Below are 19,716 nucleotides of genomic sequence, written 5' to 3'. Positions count from 1 at the left end.
GAGTAGTTAACAGTGAACTGTGGGCACTCGGTGCCATTCACGTGGGCCCCTGAGTCAGGGAGTCAGGGAAGGCTTCAGACAGAGACTGCCCTGGGCTGGCTATTGGTTGGTTTTGCAGACGGAAATTACGGAATTGGTCTGTCAGTGTGCTTGATTCTCAGTTGACTAAAGATCTGAGAGTTATCACAAAAGGAAACTAGGGAAAAAATGGAGAGCATTTTGGAATCATTTACTGTAAGTACAAACAAACTTCTAACTTGTGCCCATGAAGTGTTTTTAATGTAACTTTGGATGTTTAATGTGGTATATTGTTGATATGCTGTATTGTTGGAATTGTATGGTTGGTATAGCATATTTATTGGAATGTTTTAGGCTACATATGTAAGACATAGAAGATCTTGTTAAAATCTAAGCCTTAGAGTTTCGATTCTAACACTTTGGGTCGAATGTATAATTAAATGCTACGCAAACATTTTTCATTAGGTATACATCGAAGTGTTGTAGCAGTTCTCCTAGGGACTTAGTTTAACATCCCCCCCCCCCGCCCCTACCACGAGGATTGCTTTATTAGAATTTCCTAGAAATGAGGACTAGGAAGGACCTTTAACATGCACCTAGTTAAACAGTTCAACCCATGTGGCTCCTTCTACAGCATCCAGGCTAACGCTTTTATTTTTTTTTATTTTTGTATATGATTGACTCTTTCACAGCTTAAATTTTTGTATTGTTTGATATTATCGTAAGATGTTTAAGACTTGAAAACTCCAGCAGCATGATAGAATTTCACTCCTCACCATGTAATATTTTTAGCTCTCAGCTTGGAGATTCCCACCAGTTGGTCTCAGAGCCATGTTTCTTTGCTGTTGTATTTACCCCAGTGTAAATGGGCCGCAGGGACCCCCTCTGCTTCTGCACGGTGCTGCACCTAAAGAGAATGTCTTGGGGAAACAGTATCGTGTTTTTAGCAAAGACCTCAGAGAGGGCGGAATCAGTGTTGAAATAAAAAAATTCAGGGGCCAGGGCAGAGTCCATCTGCCAAAAGTAAAGATTTTAGCAACTGTCAAAGCAGTGTTTGTCTTTTAAGATGATAGTAAATTTAAGATCTTTTTACAAACTATTACAATGATTAGACTAATTTCAGACTCCCACCCCCCAGTTTTGGGCTTACATGAGGATCAAATGAAGCAATAGAGCTTACTTTAACAGTTTCTAGTGGTGGAGGCATTTTCCGTGTGTGTCTGTCTGGCGGTGGGGAGGGCCAACGCTTCTAAAATTGTGCCGTTTAATACTGTACCAGAGAAAAGGAACGTGGTCTAAAGCCATCTAAACATTTCAATTAAAGAGTAGTTATAGTGTCTTTTCCAAGTGGCCAGTAATACTGTTCATAGGAAGACCTGGGAGTAATCATTTGTCATAGCTTCCTGTACTTAGATTAGTGATGGGAAGATCATGGTTTACCCACCCAGAACAGTGGGGGTTTGACAACTGAGGGTTGCTGAGTTGTCCAGTAGTTGTTAAAGTTGAGCCTAGAAAGGGATTCCATGTACCTGAACCTACTTTTGAGTTCACACCAACATGATTAGATCTCCAGGTTAGTCTGATGATGGCCAAACTCCAGGGAATAGTAACCAAATGGAGTATTTAATCAATTCACAAATAAAAAATGCAAGTTGACAGTTCTCTTTGGCAGATACAAATACTCTCCAGGTACCCTCTTTCCTGTGTCATTGCTGGAGATGTAACAACAAATTATTGATCTCCAGCTTTCCCACTATAAGAACTTCTGCCTAGAAGACCACTAACCTTCTGTTTCAGCGGTAGTTATTGGATGTATTGGAAATAATTAGGTTTTTTATAGCATCTAATTTTATTTTTGTAACAGTGGTGCTGTAAGACAGGACACATGTGATTTCAATTCCACAGGTAGTGGGAGGCCAAGGCCTTTACTGCTGGTAGTTGAGTGGGGTCTTAGACCCAGCTGCTAGGATCACGGATCCAGCACTCCTGTTACACAGCTTCTCTCCCAGGGAAGTGTGGGTCTCTCTCCTCACTGACTGAAGGGAAGACTTATAACAGGAAATAAAGATACTTTTTATAAAAAGGGTTTTATTTATTCCTTTTTAGAGAGAGTGGGAGGGAGGGGGAGAGAGAGAAACATCAATGTGTGATTGCCTCTCACGTATCTGCTACTGGGACCTGGCCCACAACCCAGGCACGTCCCCTACCTGGGAATTGAACCAGTGACCCTTTGGTTTGCAGGCCAGCACTCAATCCACTGAGCCAGCCACACAAGCCAGGGCAAGATACTTGAAGTGTCGCTAGGACAGTGTGATGAGAGGAAGCAGTCTCTTAATTTTCCTTTTAAGTGATAGTTACAAAACTCAGCAGGGGATACATACATCTTCCACATGTGTTAACGTGGTATATATAATATATGAAGTATAAAATGTATTTTAGGAATTTTGACATGAGACCTTTGGAAGTGGACAGCACAATTTAGTTAGCATCAGAAGCAAAAAAAACATCACCGGGTAAGCAGTGCTGCGGACTGAAAACATTTTGCCCCCTTAGTGCTTAGCTTCAGCTCATCAGTGAGAAACAAAGAGGAAATGGACACACTGGGTTTTGCTTCCCTGTCCTCCTGTGTGAGTCACATGTGAGTAAGGAGAGACAAGTGCATGAAAATGTGTACAGACTCCTCCTGGGACTCTGGACTCTGCGCCTGTGTTGGGGTAGGAAGAGGTATTTCTAAGAGGCCCGAATTAGTTCTCTATTGCTGCGTAACAGGTTACTCCAAAACTTATTAGTAGCTTCAAACAATAACCAGTTATTATCTCACATAGCTTTCATAGGTCTGGAACTTAGAAGCAGCTTAGCTGGGTGGCCTGGCATACGGTTACTTGTAAGAACGCAGCCACGATGCTGGCCGGGACTGTCGTCATCTGAAGGCTTGACTGGGGCTAGAGGATCCTCTGCCCAGGTGGCTCGCTGCATCTGGCAGGCCAGGGCTGGCTGTTGCTGCAAGGCCTCGCTGTCTGCCCATGTGGCTGCACCTCTCCCTCGGGGATTGCTGCAGTGTGCTTCTAGTCCAGCAGCTCACTGCCCGCAGAGTAGGTAGTCCGAGAGCAAGGTGGAAGTTGCAATGTCTGTTATGACTTAGTGTCAGGAGTCACACTGTTATTTCCACAATTTCATTTTGGTTACCTGGTCAGTCCAAGGGTATGAATGCCAGGAGGCGGGACTTAATTGGGGGACCTCTTGGAGGCTGGCTACCTCAAGGCCCTTTCCTACTTTAAAAAAAATACTAAAGGTTGTAATTTCAAAGACTGCAAAGTTTTCTTCATTACTCGCTTCCTTTGGGCCCCCTCCACTGCTTCCCCCACTCCTTTCTGCTGCCCCTTTTCTTAGAGTGCAGGAGCAGGAGAGGCAGGAACACGATGCAGCCTTTAGCCAGCATCCCTGTCCTCTTGTGCTGGGTACCTCACGTGGCCCATGTACTGGCTGCAGCTGCTTTCTGGAGGCTCCTGTCTTGCTGACTCTTTATCCTGCATCAGCTTCCCGGTAGGCGGTTGCTACTTAGTGAGAGAGGCGGTTGGCATTTTGAATTCCCCAGTAATTATTTCGGAAGGGATGCACATGGTGGTTGTTTGGCAGCCGCAGAGTGAAGTTATGCAATGTCAGATCTCTGCAACGGAGTCCCGTCTGGCAGCAGTGCTGCTTCTCCCCTTGCTCTTCCTGCTGCAGTCGCTCGGGGGCATAGAAGCCCTGGGGGGGGGGGGGGGGGGCACTCTGATTTCTGTCTGTGGGGGTTTCACCTCTGTTTGAAGTGTAACCTCAGACAAATCCTTCTCCGGAGAAGGCTTTGGCTTCCTGATAGACAGATATTTCATGGAGAGCGGGCCCTGCTTTCTTACCTTCCTACAGCCTTGTCCTTCAGAGGATAGACTTTGGCTCTCTTTTTAAACAGAGCAGTCGATGGTGTTGGTTTGGAAATTCGAAGTACTTCTTAATCCTTGGTGCCAGCCTTTTCAGTTTATCAAATGGCTTTCCAGATGATTCTTTACCTGTGGAGTCATATTTTAGAGTGAGCCTCTCTCCGGAGTTAGAAGGTTATCCTTATCTTAGGAGAACAACGTGGCATGGGCGCGCTGTCTCTCTCAAAAGCAGCCGCCCTCCCTACCCACTACTTTCAAACCTGAGTTCCTGGTAACGTTTTTGTTTAATTTTGTTAGAGGGTGGGGAGGAGGAGGTTTGGGTAGCTATTTTATTTTATTTAAAAAAATATTTCATTTATTTTTAGAGATGAAAAGAGGGAGGAAGAGACAGAGAAACAACATCAGTTGGTTGCCTCCTGCATGTCCCACACCAGGGACCTGGCCTGCAACCCAGGCATGTGCCTGACTGTGAATTGAGCTGGTGATCTCTCAGTTTTCGGGAGGACGCCCAAGGCACTCAGCCACACCAGTCAGGGCTGGACAGTTAATTTTATTATCTGGGTTGGGTCAGGGGTGTGTGTGTGTGTTGGTGTTGATTTTATGCTTTAAGTATTAACATCTTAAAATTCTGGCTTACCTAAGAGGATGCTCTGCCTTTTCCTGCCTTGACTCACCTACTAGGAACCTTGACCTGAGGCCCAGTGGTTGTCAGGTGAACGGGAGCCCCACAGCCCACACCCTTAGGCTCCTTCCTGGAAAGAGCCTTCTTGTCCTGTGGTCCTGTCACTGGACTATAAATACTTAGTGCTCACTTCCACTCCATTATTAAATTGATTGATTTTGAAGAGAAAGAGACCAGTTTGTTGTTCCACTATTTATGCATTCACTGGTTGATTCTCATATGTGCTCTAACCTGGGAACGAGCCTGCTACCTTAGCGTATGAGGATGATGCTCTAACCAACTGAGCTACCTGGCCAGGGCCACTTCAACTCCATTTTAGGGCTGATGCCCTTGACTAAGTGTCTGAGAACATACGTATATACAATATATTTCAGCTTTGGGGGAATCAGTGGGACTGGGAACTCTGAGGCACAAAACGGAAAAAACCCTCAAACCTGCCCACGTGCTAATGTGTACCCTGTTAACAGTCTCCTCTGGGCAGACCATGGCAGAAAGGATGACACCGTGTCAGAAGCACTGTTGTTTCCCTCCCGATCCGAGCGGGAGGGCAAGACCAAGCATCTGTTTAAAGAAGAAGGGATCAGAGGGAAGGGGTCAGAGGAAGACAAAAGTTGGTCCTTGACACTTGTTGTGTAGAGCTGAATGGCTTTATCATAACTTACACATAGTTATTTTCTATATAAAAAAGGTAATCATGTGAGAAGGGCATCATTTACGTATCAGGCATTCCCTGGGCAGTGGGCACTGACTGAACGTCAACACTATTTTGAGTGCTTGGTTTTTGCTCTGGGGCCAGAAGGAGGCAGAGCATGAGGCCCCTGCGGAGCTCAGAGTCTGGAGGGAGCTGGCGCCTTCTATTTCCCAGACTTCCCGGTTGCCCCAGATGCGTTAGCAGCAGGTAGCTAATTTTCACAGCAGTTTAGCAAGGGAATGTGTGAGAGAGTTCTTGGAAAAGGAAAGATGTTAAAAATTAGAATTAAAAAAACCCTGCCTCCCCAAACAACAACAAAAACACAAAAGCCTGGCTCTGGACAAGATGGAGGTGTAGATAACACGCTTTGCCTCCTTGTGCAATCACAGAAAGAATTACAATTAGAGCTCGCAACAAATGACTCCTAGAACCGTCAGAAAATTGTATGGAAGTCTGACAAACAAGGATTTAAAGAAACCTCATGTATCCAGACGGGTGTAGGAGGGAGGGGGATGTGGGGACGGGCTGAGGGGTGTGGAGACGTGATGGCTGCCGAATGGGCAGTCCTATATTCACAGGCGATTGATAAAAATGGGGAGCGGTACCTTGGGAGGGAGCGATCCCAGCCCCAGGCCAGACCACAGAGCCCAGGGCTGCAGTGCCCAGAAGATAAATTCCCATAACTTCTGGCTGTAAAAACCAGTAGGGGTCGGGGCGTCAGAAGAAACTGCCAGATTTTCGGGAGACTATGCTTAAAGGGCCTGTGGGTCTTGAAACATACGCACATCCCTCTGGGATTCAGCATCAGGGCAACAACTGGAAGGGTGCCAGTCACACAGGGTGAGTGCTGGGCAAACCTACAGAAGCCAGTCAGTGGCAGTGTCCCCGCTCTGAGCCACCCCACATGCAGAGCCACAGAGCAGTGAAGCAGGTTGCCCTGCCCTGGTGATTACCTGAGGCTCTGCCCCACACGTTGTACAGGTGCCTTTTCTACAATAAGCCACGCTGCTAAGACAGGGAGTCAGAGCAGCTCTACCAAATACACAGAAGCAAACACAGGGAGGCTGCCTAATTAAAGAGACCAAGAAATATGGCCCAAATGAAAGAACAGGACAGAACCCCAGAAAAAGAACTAAACGAAGTGGAGATAATCAGCCTATCAGATGCAGAGTTTAAAACACTGTGGTCAGGATGCTCAAAGAACTCATTGAATACAAGAACAAAGTAAAAAAGAACCAGGAAGAAATGAACGTTATGCTAAGTGAAATAGAAATCTACAGGGAACCATCAGTGATGAAGCTGAGAATCAAATCAACAATTTGGAACATAAGGAAGAAAAAGATCAAAAGTATGAACATTAAAATGGCAACAAATTCACAACTATCAACAACTGAACCTAGAGATACAAAATCAAAAACAAACTAAGCAGACAGCTAGAACAGGAATAAAATCATAGGTAAGGGGATAATTTAGGTCTTAACAGTGGGGAAGGGAAGTAAGTAGAATGGAGAAAAAGATGTAGGGATTAAGAAGCATAAATGGTAGGTACAAAATAGACAATGGGATGTTAAGAAAAGTATAGGAACTGGAGAAGCCAAAGAACTTATAGGCACGACCCATGAACATGAACTAAGGTAGGGGACTGCTGGAGGGAATAGGGGTATGGGCAGAAGCTAGCAAAGGGGGAAAATTGGGACAACTATAACAGCATGATCAATAAAATATGAAAAAACATGAAAGCCCTTTGAGCTTGACAGTGGTCGTGTTTCCAAGATGATTTGTATACTTGGCTGTATCTGTTATAGGAGAGGGGAGTGGTGCCATTTTTTTCATGTCCTTTTTGTAAATAGAATTTACCTAGCACATTGTAGGCTTCCTTATGAGAAATTTAAAATCCCGAACTGATGTGATGGTGAGACCTGCCACCTCTCTCAGGGACGGGTCCCTACAAGTGACACACAGAGAGACTATTTAAATCATTTTCTGAAGTGTAAGTCTGTGGTGTGGTGGAACATTTTATTAGGTATTTCAGGGCAGTGCTCCTGTTTTGTTACCCTCTGAGCTTCCATGTTTTGTTTTGTTTTTTAAACAGTTTCACTGAGATATAATTCACATGCTATACAATTCACTCATGTAAAGGAAGTACAGTTGAATGGTTTTTATTTATTTGTTTTTTAAAAGTTACTTTATTTCCATTGCCTTGATTCCTTTTTTTAAAAAAGATTTTATGTATTTACTTACCTATTTTTAGGCAGGGAGAGGAAAGAAGCATCAATGTGTGGCTGCTTCTCATGTGTTACACACTGGGGACCTGTCCCACAACCTGGGCATGTGCCCTGACTGGGAATCGAACCCATGACCCTTTGGTTCACAGGCCGGTGCTCAACCACTGAGCCACACCCCCAGGGCTCAATGGTTTTTAGTATATGAACAAAACTGTGCAACTCTTGCTTCAATCTAATGTTTAGAATCTAATTTTTATATAATTTTATCACTCCTCAAAGAAACTCTCACCCATTATCAGTCACCTCCCTCCACCCCATCCTACCCTCCAGTACTAAGCTACTGATAATCTAACTTTGTGTCTCAACAGATTTGCTTGTTCTGGACATTTCTTATAAACATGCAGTCTTTTCTGACTGGCTTTGTTCACTTACCAGAGTATTTTCAATGCTAATTTTGTTGTAGTATGTATTATTCATTCCTTTTTGTTATTAATTAATACTCCACTATATGGATATACCACATTTTGTTTACCCATTCATCAGTTTATGAGCATTTGGGCTATTTCCACTTTTGGGCTATTATGAGTAATACTGCTGTGAATGTTTGTGTTTGAGTTTTTGTATAGATGTATGTTTTTATTTCTCTTGGGTATATATGTGGTAGTGGAATTGCAGGTTGTAGGGTACCTATTTCTAACATTTTAAGGAGTTATCAACTTTTACAGTTATTCACCACTTATATCCCTACCAGCAGCGTATAAGGGTTTTGGTTTCTCCATGTCTTTGGTGGTGCATGTTACCCATCCGACTGTGGCCCTCTCAGTAGGCGTGGGTGGTATCGTGGTTTTCATCTGACTCGGGTTTGATTTGGAATTTCTCTGCTGGCTGACAGTGTTGAGCATCACTTCACGTACTTGCTGGCTGTTCATACAGCTTTTTAAGCAAAATGTTTATTCAGATTCTTTGCTTACTTTTTAATTGGGTTATTTATCTTTTTGTGTTGAGTTGTAAGAGTACTTTGTGCATTCTAAATACAAGTCCTTTATTAGATATGATTGCTAAGGGTTTCTATTCTGTGGCTTGTTTTTATTTATTTTATTTATTTTACTTACTAATTTTTAGAGAGAGGGGAAGGGAGGAAGAAGGAGAGGGAGAGAAACATCAATGGGTGGTTGTCTCTCATGCGCCCCCTACTGGTGACCTGGCCCGCAGCAACTCAGGTACGTGCCTTGACTGGGAATTGAACCAGGGACCCTTTGGTTCGCAGCCTAAGCTCAATCCACTGAGCTACACCAGCCAGGGCTGGTTTTTTGTTTTTTGTTTTTAGGGTAACATTTGAAGTGTAAAAATGTTTTAATTTTGATAAAGGTCATATTATTTATTGGTGTCCTATCTGAGAAGACTCTGCCTAGCCCACAGTCTTGGGAGAAGTGGAGGCAGAGCACGTTGGGGTGCAAATAAAAACCCTGTGGTGAAATGGACACAAGAGAAATGGGTGGAATGGGATTAGCTTTTGAGTGAGAAGAGATTTGTGTCTTTGCTAAGAAGGATTCTGGGCTTCTGAATATAGTTTTACATCTTTATATGTTTAAATCAAATAAGGATGCACTCCCTACACACTGTTCTTTGCTTTTTCCCTGTAATGTGTCTTTGAGATCCTCCTGTATTAGCTCATATAGGTCTACATCACTGTTAACACCCACAGAGTATTCCGGTGTATTGTTGCACCTTAAATTTTCCATCAGTCCTCTGTGATGCCTTATAATAGTGCAAAAAGGGTAGGAACCTACACTTGTGGATGAACATCCTTATCCTTGTACATGTGTGTGTTTGGCCCTCTTTGACATAATTAAAATAAATTCCTAGCAGTGGAGTTGATGAGTAAAGAATCCATTCATTTAGATTTTGGTAGGTGTTGCTAAATACTTCCTGAAAGATTCCCATGATACGTTCCCATGGAATGTGTGAGCATGCCTGCTGGCCCCCTTGCCCAGCAGCTGTTACTGTCATCGATCTTTTAATTTTTACAAATCTGATGATTTAAAAACTGTATTCTGTTTATTAATTGTGTATGAATTGAAAGTGAGCATATTTTTCAAATATGTTTTGGTAATTTAAAAAAAATGGCTTGCGGTATACTCTATCATACAGGATTTATTAATTCTCGTTCAACAAAAGGCACCAGGGACAGGATTATTTCACATGGGAAATGGGGAGGAGGCGACATGGTCTGCTTGCTCACTGTCTCCAATTTATAAAGGCCTCACGACACAAAAATCTCTCCGTGTATTCTCTTTAACTCTCCTGTTGATGTTACACGGTTTTCTTTGCGAAGTGCCCAGTCATCGTGCCTGACACCAGTAGTCAGTACTCGACTTCCTCCCTTTCCTTCCTCCGCGTTGTTTTTTTCACCTCACACCAGATTTTGTGGGAGGCGGCTCGTCTGGTGTCTAGTGATGGTGACTCTGGCGTTTCCTGCACATCTGGTATAGGAGCCTGCCTACCAGGTGGGGCCGCACGCTGCCTGAGCTCTCTGGATGGGGGCCCGCCCAAGGCCACGGTCACTGGGAAGGCTAGCAATTTGGTTCCCCCTTCAAATCAATGTATTTTAAATGTCCAGTAGTTTTACTAGAGCTTCATAGAAGAGCTTCATATAGTAAAAAAGTGGGAAATGGTCTGCAGACAGGCCAAATTTTGGCTGTCTCCTGACCTTATGACTTCATCACAAACCTGAACCACCCCCCATAGAAGGAAGTTACCGTATTTTCTAAAGTTTGTCCCTAGGAGTTTGATTCTCTGCCCAGGTAGTCTGCCCCAGGCCCTTCCTCTCACACCCAGTGAACTGGTGCGACCATATCCCCATCCAGCTTCCACTTGATATTAAGTGTCCTTTTAGTTCACCCTCAGTCCAGTCTCGGTGTCGACATGCATGAAGTAAGGTGACCGAACTTTGTTAAACACACTTGTTTGAATTTGTGTTTTAGTGAGTGTTCCCTCTCAAGGATTTAGTCCCCACTTAAAATTGCCTAAAACGGCCCTTGCAACACATTTCTTTAGAATGTTCTTAGAGGTGACAACTTACATTCTATGATGTTGAGGGTTTTTTTTTTTCCCAGTAGCTTAAGGGTTTTTAAACCCCAGTGTAGTGATTGGGGTGTGGGTATTGACTTTATGAAGTGATGAGGGAAGCCCCTTCGAGGACCCCAACTACAGCCAGTCTTCCTGCAGCAGCGGCTCCGGGCCGGGCGGCTGCGGATTTGCTGCTCCAGGGATGCTCTCGCGCGGTTCTTCATTGCGTTTCAGGTCCGTTGCGTGGACCCTCTGAAAATCTATCTGTGCACCCTTCCTGAATTACTCTAAAAGACATTCAGGTTCAGGTTGGTTCTGAGATTTCATTTCAAGGATTCTGCCTTGGAGTCAGACCTTGTGTCTTAGACTTGGATACCAGGTACTATTTGTGGATCTCCAGGTTAGAACAAAAGTCCGTACGTACGTCTGTGCCAGACAGGAAGCCTGTTAAAATTTTGGCAACTTTCTCACTTTACCCCCAGGGTATTTAGAACCCCCTAAAAGGGATCATCTGTAGCTAAAGGACAGAAAAGATAGATCTTAAAGGAGCTCACAGACTGTATTTCACCAAAAAGTTAAAATCTGAGGGGAAAAAGTCAAGCATACTTGAGAGTAATGCCAGATCTGAAGCCATAGACATTGTTTTCCAAGTGGCTGCCGGTTTCTCTCTTCCGAAAGCAGCTGGTCAGTGGGTCCTAGCAGATGTTAGTTGAACACATTTCCCCTCTTCTAAGGCTTTCCAGGGTTTTTTTTGTTTTTTTTTTTGAAAACTTGCATTTTAACCCAGTATATTTTCTCTATACTGGAGTACAAACTGCAATGTTAAGTTGTTATCTCGGTCTTTAAATTTTGGGCATTTCATGCCTTTTCTTACAGAGGAGGAGGGGAACTTTTCTTTTTGCAGGAGGAGACCGTATCCAGAACAAGCATAAAAGACATCTGTTGTCTTAGCGCATCCTTGGGCGAGTCACGCAACCTTTTAGGCTTGTGGGAGGCTGACAGTGGAAAGGAAGGGTTTCGTTCACAGCAGCAAGTGTGAGGAGTGGAAATGTTGCTCTGTTTTTAGATTTCCTCTGTGTTGGCTTTGAATTCAGCCACGGATCTAATGTCCATGTTCACCCAGCTACCAGGCACTGCTGTGCTTGTCAGACTCCTCAGCCTCGTTCCAGGGAGCGAGTCCGTCAGTGCCCTGGAGAAAGGTTTTGAAGGAATACAGGATTTTTGTAAAAATGGAAGGATGAATGGAAGTAGGTTAGTTACACAACAGGGTTTTCAGATTGAAAACAGGGACTGACAGCTGTGGCTAGAACTCTGATGGAGGCTTGGGAACTGGAGCCTACTGAGAATGGGAGTTGTGCTTCTTACTGAAAGTTACCTGTGCTGTGGTACTTGAAGTTCAGGTTCTGCTTCAGGGCAGTAGGTAGCCGTGCGGGGTCCAGGGGCCCAGTCCCCTAGTTGGGACTAGGACACTTGCCGATTTAGAGTGTAAATGAAAAAAAAATCGGACTCAAACATACTTTATTGAGTGGTGTGATTAATTCCTTTTCTTGCTCTATGTTCTCACAACTCCCAAAACAGGTTTAAGTCAATGAGCAGTCCTCTCCCACCACTCCCTCCCGCCCCATCAGTCCCTTCTGCTGGTGACTGAAGATACAGACAAGATAGGGTCTGCAGTGATGAGGTGTAGGGCTGGCGAGTGTGCTTACCTGGCACCGGACTGAGCTAGCCAGGAAATGCCTGGGTTGGGCATCTTCCAGCTCCTTTACTGTCTGCTCAGGGCGGGGACTGGATTCAGATGAGGGGTGTTTGTTTTCCTTCCCCATGCCACCATAGTAGGTGGCATGCTTTCTGACACGTGGGTAAAATCCTTTTATTCCTTAGAGCTGTAGGTGGAAACCACTGACCGATTCCAGTCATAAAGGAGTCCTACAAAAATATGTGTGAGGGTTTTTCAAAACTTTTCCAGTGATGCTCAGGTTTTTGATCCTGGATTAGGACTAGTAAATGGGGTTAGAGGGTCATCTCTAAATTTCTTTTAAAATGTTAATAACCAGTTTGTTCGTTTTTTTGCTGCCACGCTATTGTTATTTCAGGTATCTAAGGAAAGCACTGTCTTAGAAGTTTGTGCTCTAAAGAAATACCCTCATTATGCCATCCTAATTGAAGCTTTCCTAATAAGACCCCAATTAAAAAGGATCTTCATTTTTTTACAAGTGATTTGAGAAAATTCCTGGCCCAACTTAGAGAAGCTTCTAAAGAAAAAAATAACTGTATTGTTTTATGATTTCTGCCATAGTAAAATAAGGGCTATTTGTTTTTAAAGCCATTTCTGTATCTGCTTTTTCAAATTATTTTTCTTTAATTTGGTTCTTTTAGTTTTTAAGTCTATAGAGAACTTATTCTGAGCTGCCCATGGTGGGTTTTCTATCTGCTTTTGAAACAGATTGATTATTAAAATTCAGTTCTGGGAAAGAGGGAGTACTTGCTTTTAACATCCAAAAATTAAAATCTGCTTGCTGTGTGAAATTCGGACCCTGAAACTGCCAGGCAGTGCATGGGAGCTGTGCCAGGGCCAGGGCAGATCCCTGCACCTGGGCGGTCAGTGTCTAAACTTCTTCTAACTGGTCATTTCAACTTACAGAAGTTTCATGTCATATCACTATGCTTTGCAGTACAGCCATGATCTACTTAGCCTCTTCCTAAGTAGCTCTGTTTGGTATAATTATTATTTGTATAACTTGGATAATACACATATGCTGTGGGGAATGGGGAAGTTCATTTTCGGCTGTAGCATCAGCTCTTCCTTTCGAGGCTGCACTGCCATACTTGCCTGCCCTTAAAGATGCTTAAGAAAAGCGAAGAGGGAATAGCCTACTGTTTGTCTGTGTGGGGTTAGCAAGTGGAGCATATTTACCAATGCCAAAAAGATAATTCTTTAATAGGTGGCTTTTGTGTTTTCTTTTAGACTCACAAGAAGTTGATGAACAGCTGATAGCAGAAGTGGTTGAAAACCGTTCATCTGAGACTTGTTCTAGATGCTCAGAAAATGAGGTGTCACCGCAAGCTATTGATTCTTACTCAGTCAAGGCTTTCAGAGAAGAACCTGAACATGATAGTAGCAAAGTTTCAGTAGTGAGGCCCTTTTCCGTAGAAATCAAGAATTCCACGGACATCTCGGTGGCTCTAGGAACAGAAGCGGCCTATGGCCGTATGACTGCTGTCTCAGGCCAGGCTCTGCCCTCCAGCCCGCCAGAAGCCATCCAGGAGGAGGCGATGACGGAAAACACCATGGGGGTCATGCTGGAGGCTCCCACAGAAGCTGACCCCCAGAGTGTGAATGCCTGTCTGGAGCCAGTGCGCAGCAGAAGCAAGCTAAGAAAGCCCAAGCCCGTCTCTCTGAGGAGGAAAGCAGCTGGAGAGTCTTCAGAAACAGAAACTTCTGTGCAGGGCATGCCTCTCCCCCCAGTGTCTGACACTGACGAAATGGACGGGAACACAAATCCTTTGCTAGGGGACGTCAGGATCCCTAACCCTGCCCCCGATGTCCAGGAGACATCTAGCAGCACTCCCAGTAGTGACACCAATGACTCCGGGGTTGAGCTGCTGGAGGAGCCAAGGAGCTCCCCTCTGAAGCTCGAGTTTGATTTCACAGAAGATGTGGAAAATGTGGAGTCCAGGAAAGGTCTTCCACGAAAAGTTGGCAGGAAACTGAGTAACAAACTGACTCCCAAGGTACAGAAAGAAGGCGTCAGTAAGCCAGCGGGCCCCAGAAGTGCAGAACCGCCTCCGGAGCCACCTGCGGACGATGCTCCTCTCTCCCAAGCATCTTCCAAGCTTGACCCCAGTCAGTGTGATCGCCCCAGCGCCAGTCCCTTTGGGGGCCAGTCCACACTGCAGAGCTGCCCTCCCCTCTCCTCTAAGGGCTCCTACCATTTTGAGGAATGCATGGATCCCTTTAAACCAACTACAGCGTTAACAAACAGTGACTTTTGTTCTCCTGCTGGTAATCATGTTAATGAAATCTTAGAATCACCCAAGAAGGCAAAGTCGCGTTTAATAACGTGAGTGACGACGGGTGTGGGTGTTGTGTTCTGTGTACGCACTGAGCGTTTAGCAGCCCGCCGCTTTGGGTTTTGGTGAATTGAAGTTATCTTTGAGGTGCAGCTGGGCAGACACAAAGTTTACAACCGTATATTGCAGTCTCCCGTTTTGAAGCCAACTTGCGTGAAATCAGGAATCCCAGAGGTTTCCTTTTTACATGTCTGCCTGGTTTCTGAATCCTCAGCCTATTCAGCCAAGCTCTTTCCCCACCCCACGCCCCCTCACCATCTACCTTGGGTACTTTTTTCCTGTTTTTTAAAAAATGGCACAAGATAGGCAGGTAGAGATTTGATGGTTTTCAGAAACCCTGTTTGGGCTGTCAGGAATCGCTTTATGTAGAATTCACATGTCATGTTAGCCACCACCTTCATATTCTCTATGGACAAAACAAAAATTCCAAGCTTACAGATTTCCTGCCTCGTAGCAAGGGCTTGTAGAAAATGGTCCAAAGGGACTCATAGAAGTTTTTCACTTAAAACAGAAGACTGCTGAAAGTTGGTGAGAATTCTTATGTCTTTATGCTTTAGTTTTTGGTTCCATCAGCAAGGAGGTGAATTTCCAATGAGGATCAAGAATATTTTAAACGATGACAAAAATCTGACTCAATTAGTCCTTGGTTGCATGTTGTGACATCTCTGTGCACCTGACCCCTGGCTGGAGCTGCTCTTACAAGGTTCTTGGAGTTCTCAGAGTGATGACATCAGGCCATAGTCCCCGTGAAGTTTCAGCTTAAATTTATGCAGGATTACCTTATCCCAACACTTGAGTGATGGCAATATACCCCTTTGTGACCCTGTGACATTTTGCTAAGATATAAAGAACGGTGGCATAGAGGGTGAAATATGAAAAGAGGGATGAAAAGAAGTATCACAGTTGTAGTTGTCACCGTAGATCAGTATGGAAATAATTTTTAGCATTACTGTGACTTCAAGAAAAATTCTGGGTGGCGTGGTGAGTTACACCAAAGGGAAGGGTATGAAGAATAGAGAGTACCGATCAGGACCAAGATGCTTGAGCAATGTAGGCATCAGTCCTGCGGCAACTTCACAATGTCTAGGGGAGTAAGATGGCATTGGCAGTTGTTGATCTGTTCCTTGACTATGTGTAGGCAGTTAAATGGTTGCTGAAAAATATGATCGATCAGGTGTCTTCAAAGTGCTCTTTGGTGGTGAAGGCGTTACTGTTGTCTGAGACAGTGTGTTGTCCAGGGCATTGCTTGGTGCTTCCTGCTATGGAGTGGCCTACGCACAGGGCACTTCTGCCCAGCAAGGTTGATCAGTCACTTGGGAGCCCTCCTCTGTTACATGTTGAAGGCCAGTAGCCAGTGCATTCATGTTAGATAAGATTAAATCTGGGCTGAAGTGTGGGGAATGTATCCCACGTCTTATTTCAGTAGCAAGAAGCGCACCCTATCTTGAGTCCTACCACCCTCACCTGGTAGCATGTTTCTCCTGTTCTGTTTTTGGTGAATGGACTTCTTGATCCATACAGATTCTTTTAAGACTCAGTGCAGTCAGAACTCTTGTCTCTGAGAAGGGAGATTGACCTCTGTGTAACTCAGATTTTGTTTAGCTTCATTGGTACGTAAGACTAAAAATGTAAGTATGATGGTAGACTCTCATGGGGAGTTAGAAGGTCTGTTAACCAGCCACTTGTGTGACTTTTTAAAAGACTTGCAACTGGTGTGTCAGATTCTTCTTTTGTCAAATGGAGACATCATACTATAATTGGGGTTTTTGTGGGCCAGATAAGATAAATTATGTGAAATCATTTTAGGTATTTTAGTGACACATACCCACAGTCAATATAAGCAGACATTTCCAACTACATTTTTATTTATGCATCGCCATAGTCTGGACCACTATAAATGTTTCAGAGTAAATGTGTTCAGTAGTGAAGTCATTTACTTTTTCATCTACAGGGGTGAATATATGGCATTTCTGAATGTTTCTATTGCCCTTACTGTTAGAGTTGAGGTTCCTGCGAATCATTCACTCACCAGTGATACATTCATGATTATGAAATTTTTGATTGTATCTCACCTCATAGAAAGAACTTCTCAGCCTTTACATCTACCAGACTAGAGATAAATATTCCAGGCTTTACATGATTTTTTTCTCCATCTGTCTGTCTCTTCCCTGTCTCTGATTTTGTTGGTGCATCAGGACTACTGAACAAGTGAAATTTCTCTGTTTTCTGTTGTAAGTACTCCTGCTGTTTGTTTGTCCCTGGGACCCTTACAGTTCTGCCCCCACTCTCCCCAGCCCATCCCTGCATAGCATGTTGGCTTCCGTTTCTGAGTTGGACCTTCGGGTTATTTTTTGCATTTCATTTGCCACTTCATGAGTCAGCTTAGCCTTGCAATTGTCTGTACCTGAAGGAGTGGAGGTGGGCCTTCCCACCTCGGGTGCGAGAGCTTGTGCTCCCTGCCTTGGCACGCCTGGCGTGGCGCTCTGATGCCCGGTGCTGGCTTGGCTCCCTTCCAGCAGTGGTTTCAGGGACTGCTCTTCTGCTATTTCATGCTGGGAATAACTGGCTTTTTTGATAGGAGAAGGCTGCTGGGTTGGAGTGGGGGGAAAAGGGAGACATCATACTATGATTGGGGTCTTTATGGACTGACTTGAGTTTGGTTGTGGGATGGCACTCAGCTTTAGGAAAGAAAAATCATGAAACAGATAGTGATTGCGCACATTTTGGTAGCATATATGCTTGCCTTTTTTGCCCCACACAAGAATAAAAAATTGCAAATTATTATTATTACTATTATTATTATTATTTTGTCAGAGTAACATTACTGAAAATTCTAAGTTCATTCAAACAAAATTTGAACTAGGCTTTGGATCACAAGTTATGTGCTAGTTTAAAAATAACATGTGGTTTGAGTTTTCTCTAGTTCCGGCCATGACATTCCTTTCTATCTTACTACCTGGTAGGAATGGTGACAGTTTACACAGATATTTTTCTTTTTATACTTTCCATTGACCACAGTTCAACTCTGTTAGCACACAGGTCTGGAGCTGTCTTATCCGACTTTTATGGCTTTTAGGGCAATAAAGAATTTTTACGGAATCTGGTCGAGCGTGGTCATTTTTCTAACGAACGTCCAAGCCCGAGCGGGTGAGGATCTAGGGAACTGAGTGTCTCCAGGGGCCGAGGCTGCTCCCTGAACGGCTTCTGATGGTGTGCAGCTGAAAACTGGTGGTCATAGAACTGGTGTTTAACGTCCTACAGATGCTCATGGGGAAGTATTTTCAGAAAATGAACTCTAGTTCTTTGCTTGTCCTGTCTCTTGAGAGAAGATGCAGAGATATAAAAGGCGCCCTTATCTCTGACGTGTAGATGTTTGACTTGTGTGGCGCTCTATGCCTTGGCTTCCAGCTGCTCACACTGCTATCTCTGCTCCATCTCATAGCGTGGAAGTGGTCAGTGAGATTCCAAACCAGCCTTGGTTTTGTTTTCCTTCCAGGAGTGGCTGTAAGGTGAAGAAATACGAAACACAGTCTCTTGATTTGGATGGATGTTCTCAGGTAAGTCTGTCAATGACCAGAACGCCTCTTAAACCAGTGGTCTCCAAACTGGCAATTGCATTCCCAGCCCAGGAGGGGCGGTGGTTAGTGAAGACTTCCCTCTAGATATTGGAGTACTCAGCTTTAAGAAAACCAGTTTCTGCCCTGGCTGGTGTGGCTCAGTGGATTTTGAGCACCGGCCTGCCAAGTGAAAGGTCATTAGTTCGATTCTTGGCCAGGTCCCCAGTTGGGGGCCTGAGAGAAGCAGCTGATCCATGTTTTGTTCTCTGTCCTTCTCCCTTCTCCTCTCTAAAAATAAATAAATAAGATCTTAAAGAAAAGAAAGCCAACTTCCTAAACTGATCTGAAAAGGCCCCTCAGGACAAAGGAACCTTTTCACCATAACCATTCTCCACCCCCCCCTTTTCTTTTCAAAGTTCCCTCTCACCTATTCTAAATCGTTTTAAGGTGCATTACCATTGGATGTGAAATCTCTGGGCCACCAAACCAGGGAGAGATTTGAAATATTGATGTAGGTTTTAAGGAGACGTTTGGCTCCAGTGACTGGATAATGTTTTTTGTAAAGTCAGATAGTTTTTCACTCATCACTTTCAACGAGATAGGAGCGCCTGAGTTGATGGAAGTAGACTGGCAATACCAACCCAGAGAGGAAAAGGGATGAATTTCTGACTGTTAAAGAGCTTGTTCATGTCCGAGTTTAAATATATTGTAGGATATCAAATCATTAGAATAACTACGTTGAATTAAGCAAGGTCAGCGATACCAGATATTACATCCTTTGCAGTTATTTAAACTTATGCTAAAAAGTTTTTTGGATGTCACCTGAAAATACAATGTGGTAAGTAGATGTTCTTTTAAATTAGGAGGTATATTTGGAAAAGCACTGCCTCGGACCACTTAAACTTCTTACTTATAAATTTAGACCAGAAGAAGTAATTTGTCAAGCTTCAGATTTGAATCACATATTCAACTAGATTCTAGAAAATACAACATTTTGAGATCGAGAAACTCCAGCTGCTTCCTTGATTTGTACTCACATCTGTGGTTAATTCTTATCAAGCGTGTATATAGAATAGTGTCTGCTCCGAGGTGTCTGCCCCCTTGCCCCTGCTTTGTCCCCCTAAATGGTGGCCTCTTCTCTGTTCTGTTTCCCAGGATGAAGGGGCAGTGATCTCCCAGATTTCAGACATTTCTAGTAGGGATGGCCATGCTACCGATGAGGAGAAACTGGCATCTACTTCCTCCGGTCAGAAGGCAGCTGGGGCCGAGGTGAAAGGTGAGCCAGAGGAAGACCTGGAGTACTTTGAATGTTCCAATGTTCCTGTGTCTACCATAAATCATGCGTTTTCATCCTCAGAAGCAGGTACGGAAGCCTATCTTCATCTTTCTAATGTACGTAAGCGTAGAAATGCCTGAAAGCCTACAGGTGGAGACACCTTAGAGAGATTAGAGAACTGGATCACCGGCGGGATGGATTTAGGATGCT

General features: G+C 44.1%; 1 protein-coding gene across 8 annotated transcripts in view; it reads left to right on the top strand.

Moving 5' to 3' along the window:
• TACC1 (transforming acidic coiled-coil containing protein 1) overlaps positions 1-19,716 on the top strand; it is a 96,732-nt gene that overhangs the window by 54,094 nt on the left and 22,922 nt on the right. For 3 of the 8 annotated variants that reach the window (XM_037166912.2, XM_037166915.2, XM_037166913.2), the window contains 3 exons: positions 13,568-14,663; positions 18,170-18,230; positions 19,386-19,593. In XM_037166912.2, the coding sequence (XP_037022807.2) occupies positions 13,568-14,663; positions 18,170-18,230; positions 19,386-19,593 (1,365 nt within the window). The remainder of the gene's footprint in view (positions 1-13,567; positions 14,664-18,169; positions 18,231-19,385; positions 19,594-19,716) is intronic. The other 5 variants (XM_037166911.2, XM_037166914.2, XM_037166917.2 and 2 more) reach the window with 3 other exon arrangements.

This window comes from Artibeus jamaicensis, unplaced genomic scaffold, assembly GCF_021234435.1.
Source record: "Artibeus jamaicensis isolate MK-2021 breed Jamaican fruit bat unplaced genomic scaffold, CSHL_Jam_final scaffold_833, whole genome shotgun sequence".
NCBI lineage: Eukaryota > Metazoa > Chordata > Mammalia > Chiroptera > Phyllostomidae > Artibeus > Artibeus jamaicensis.
Note: the sequence above shows the minus strand (reverse complement) of the source record. Positions and strands in the feature narration are given on the sequence as shown.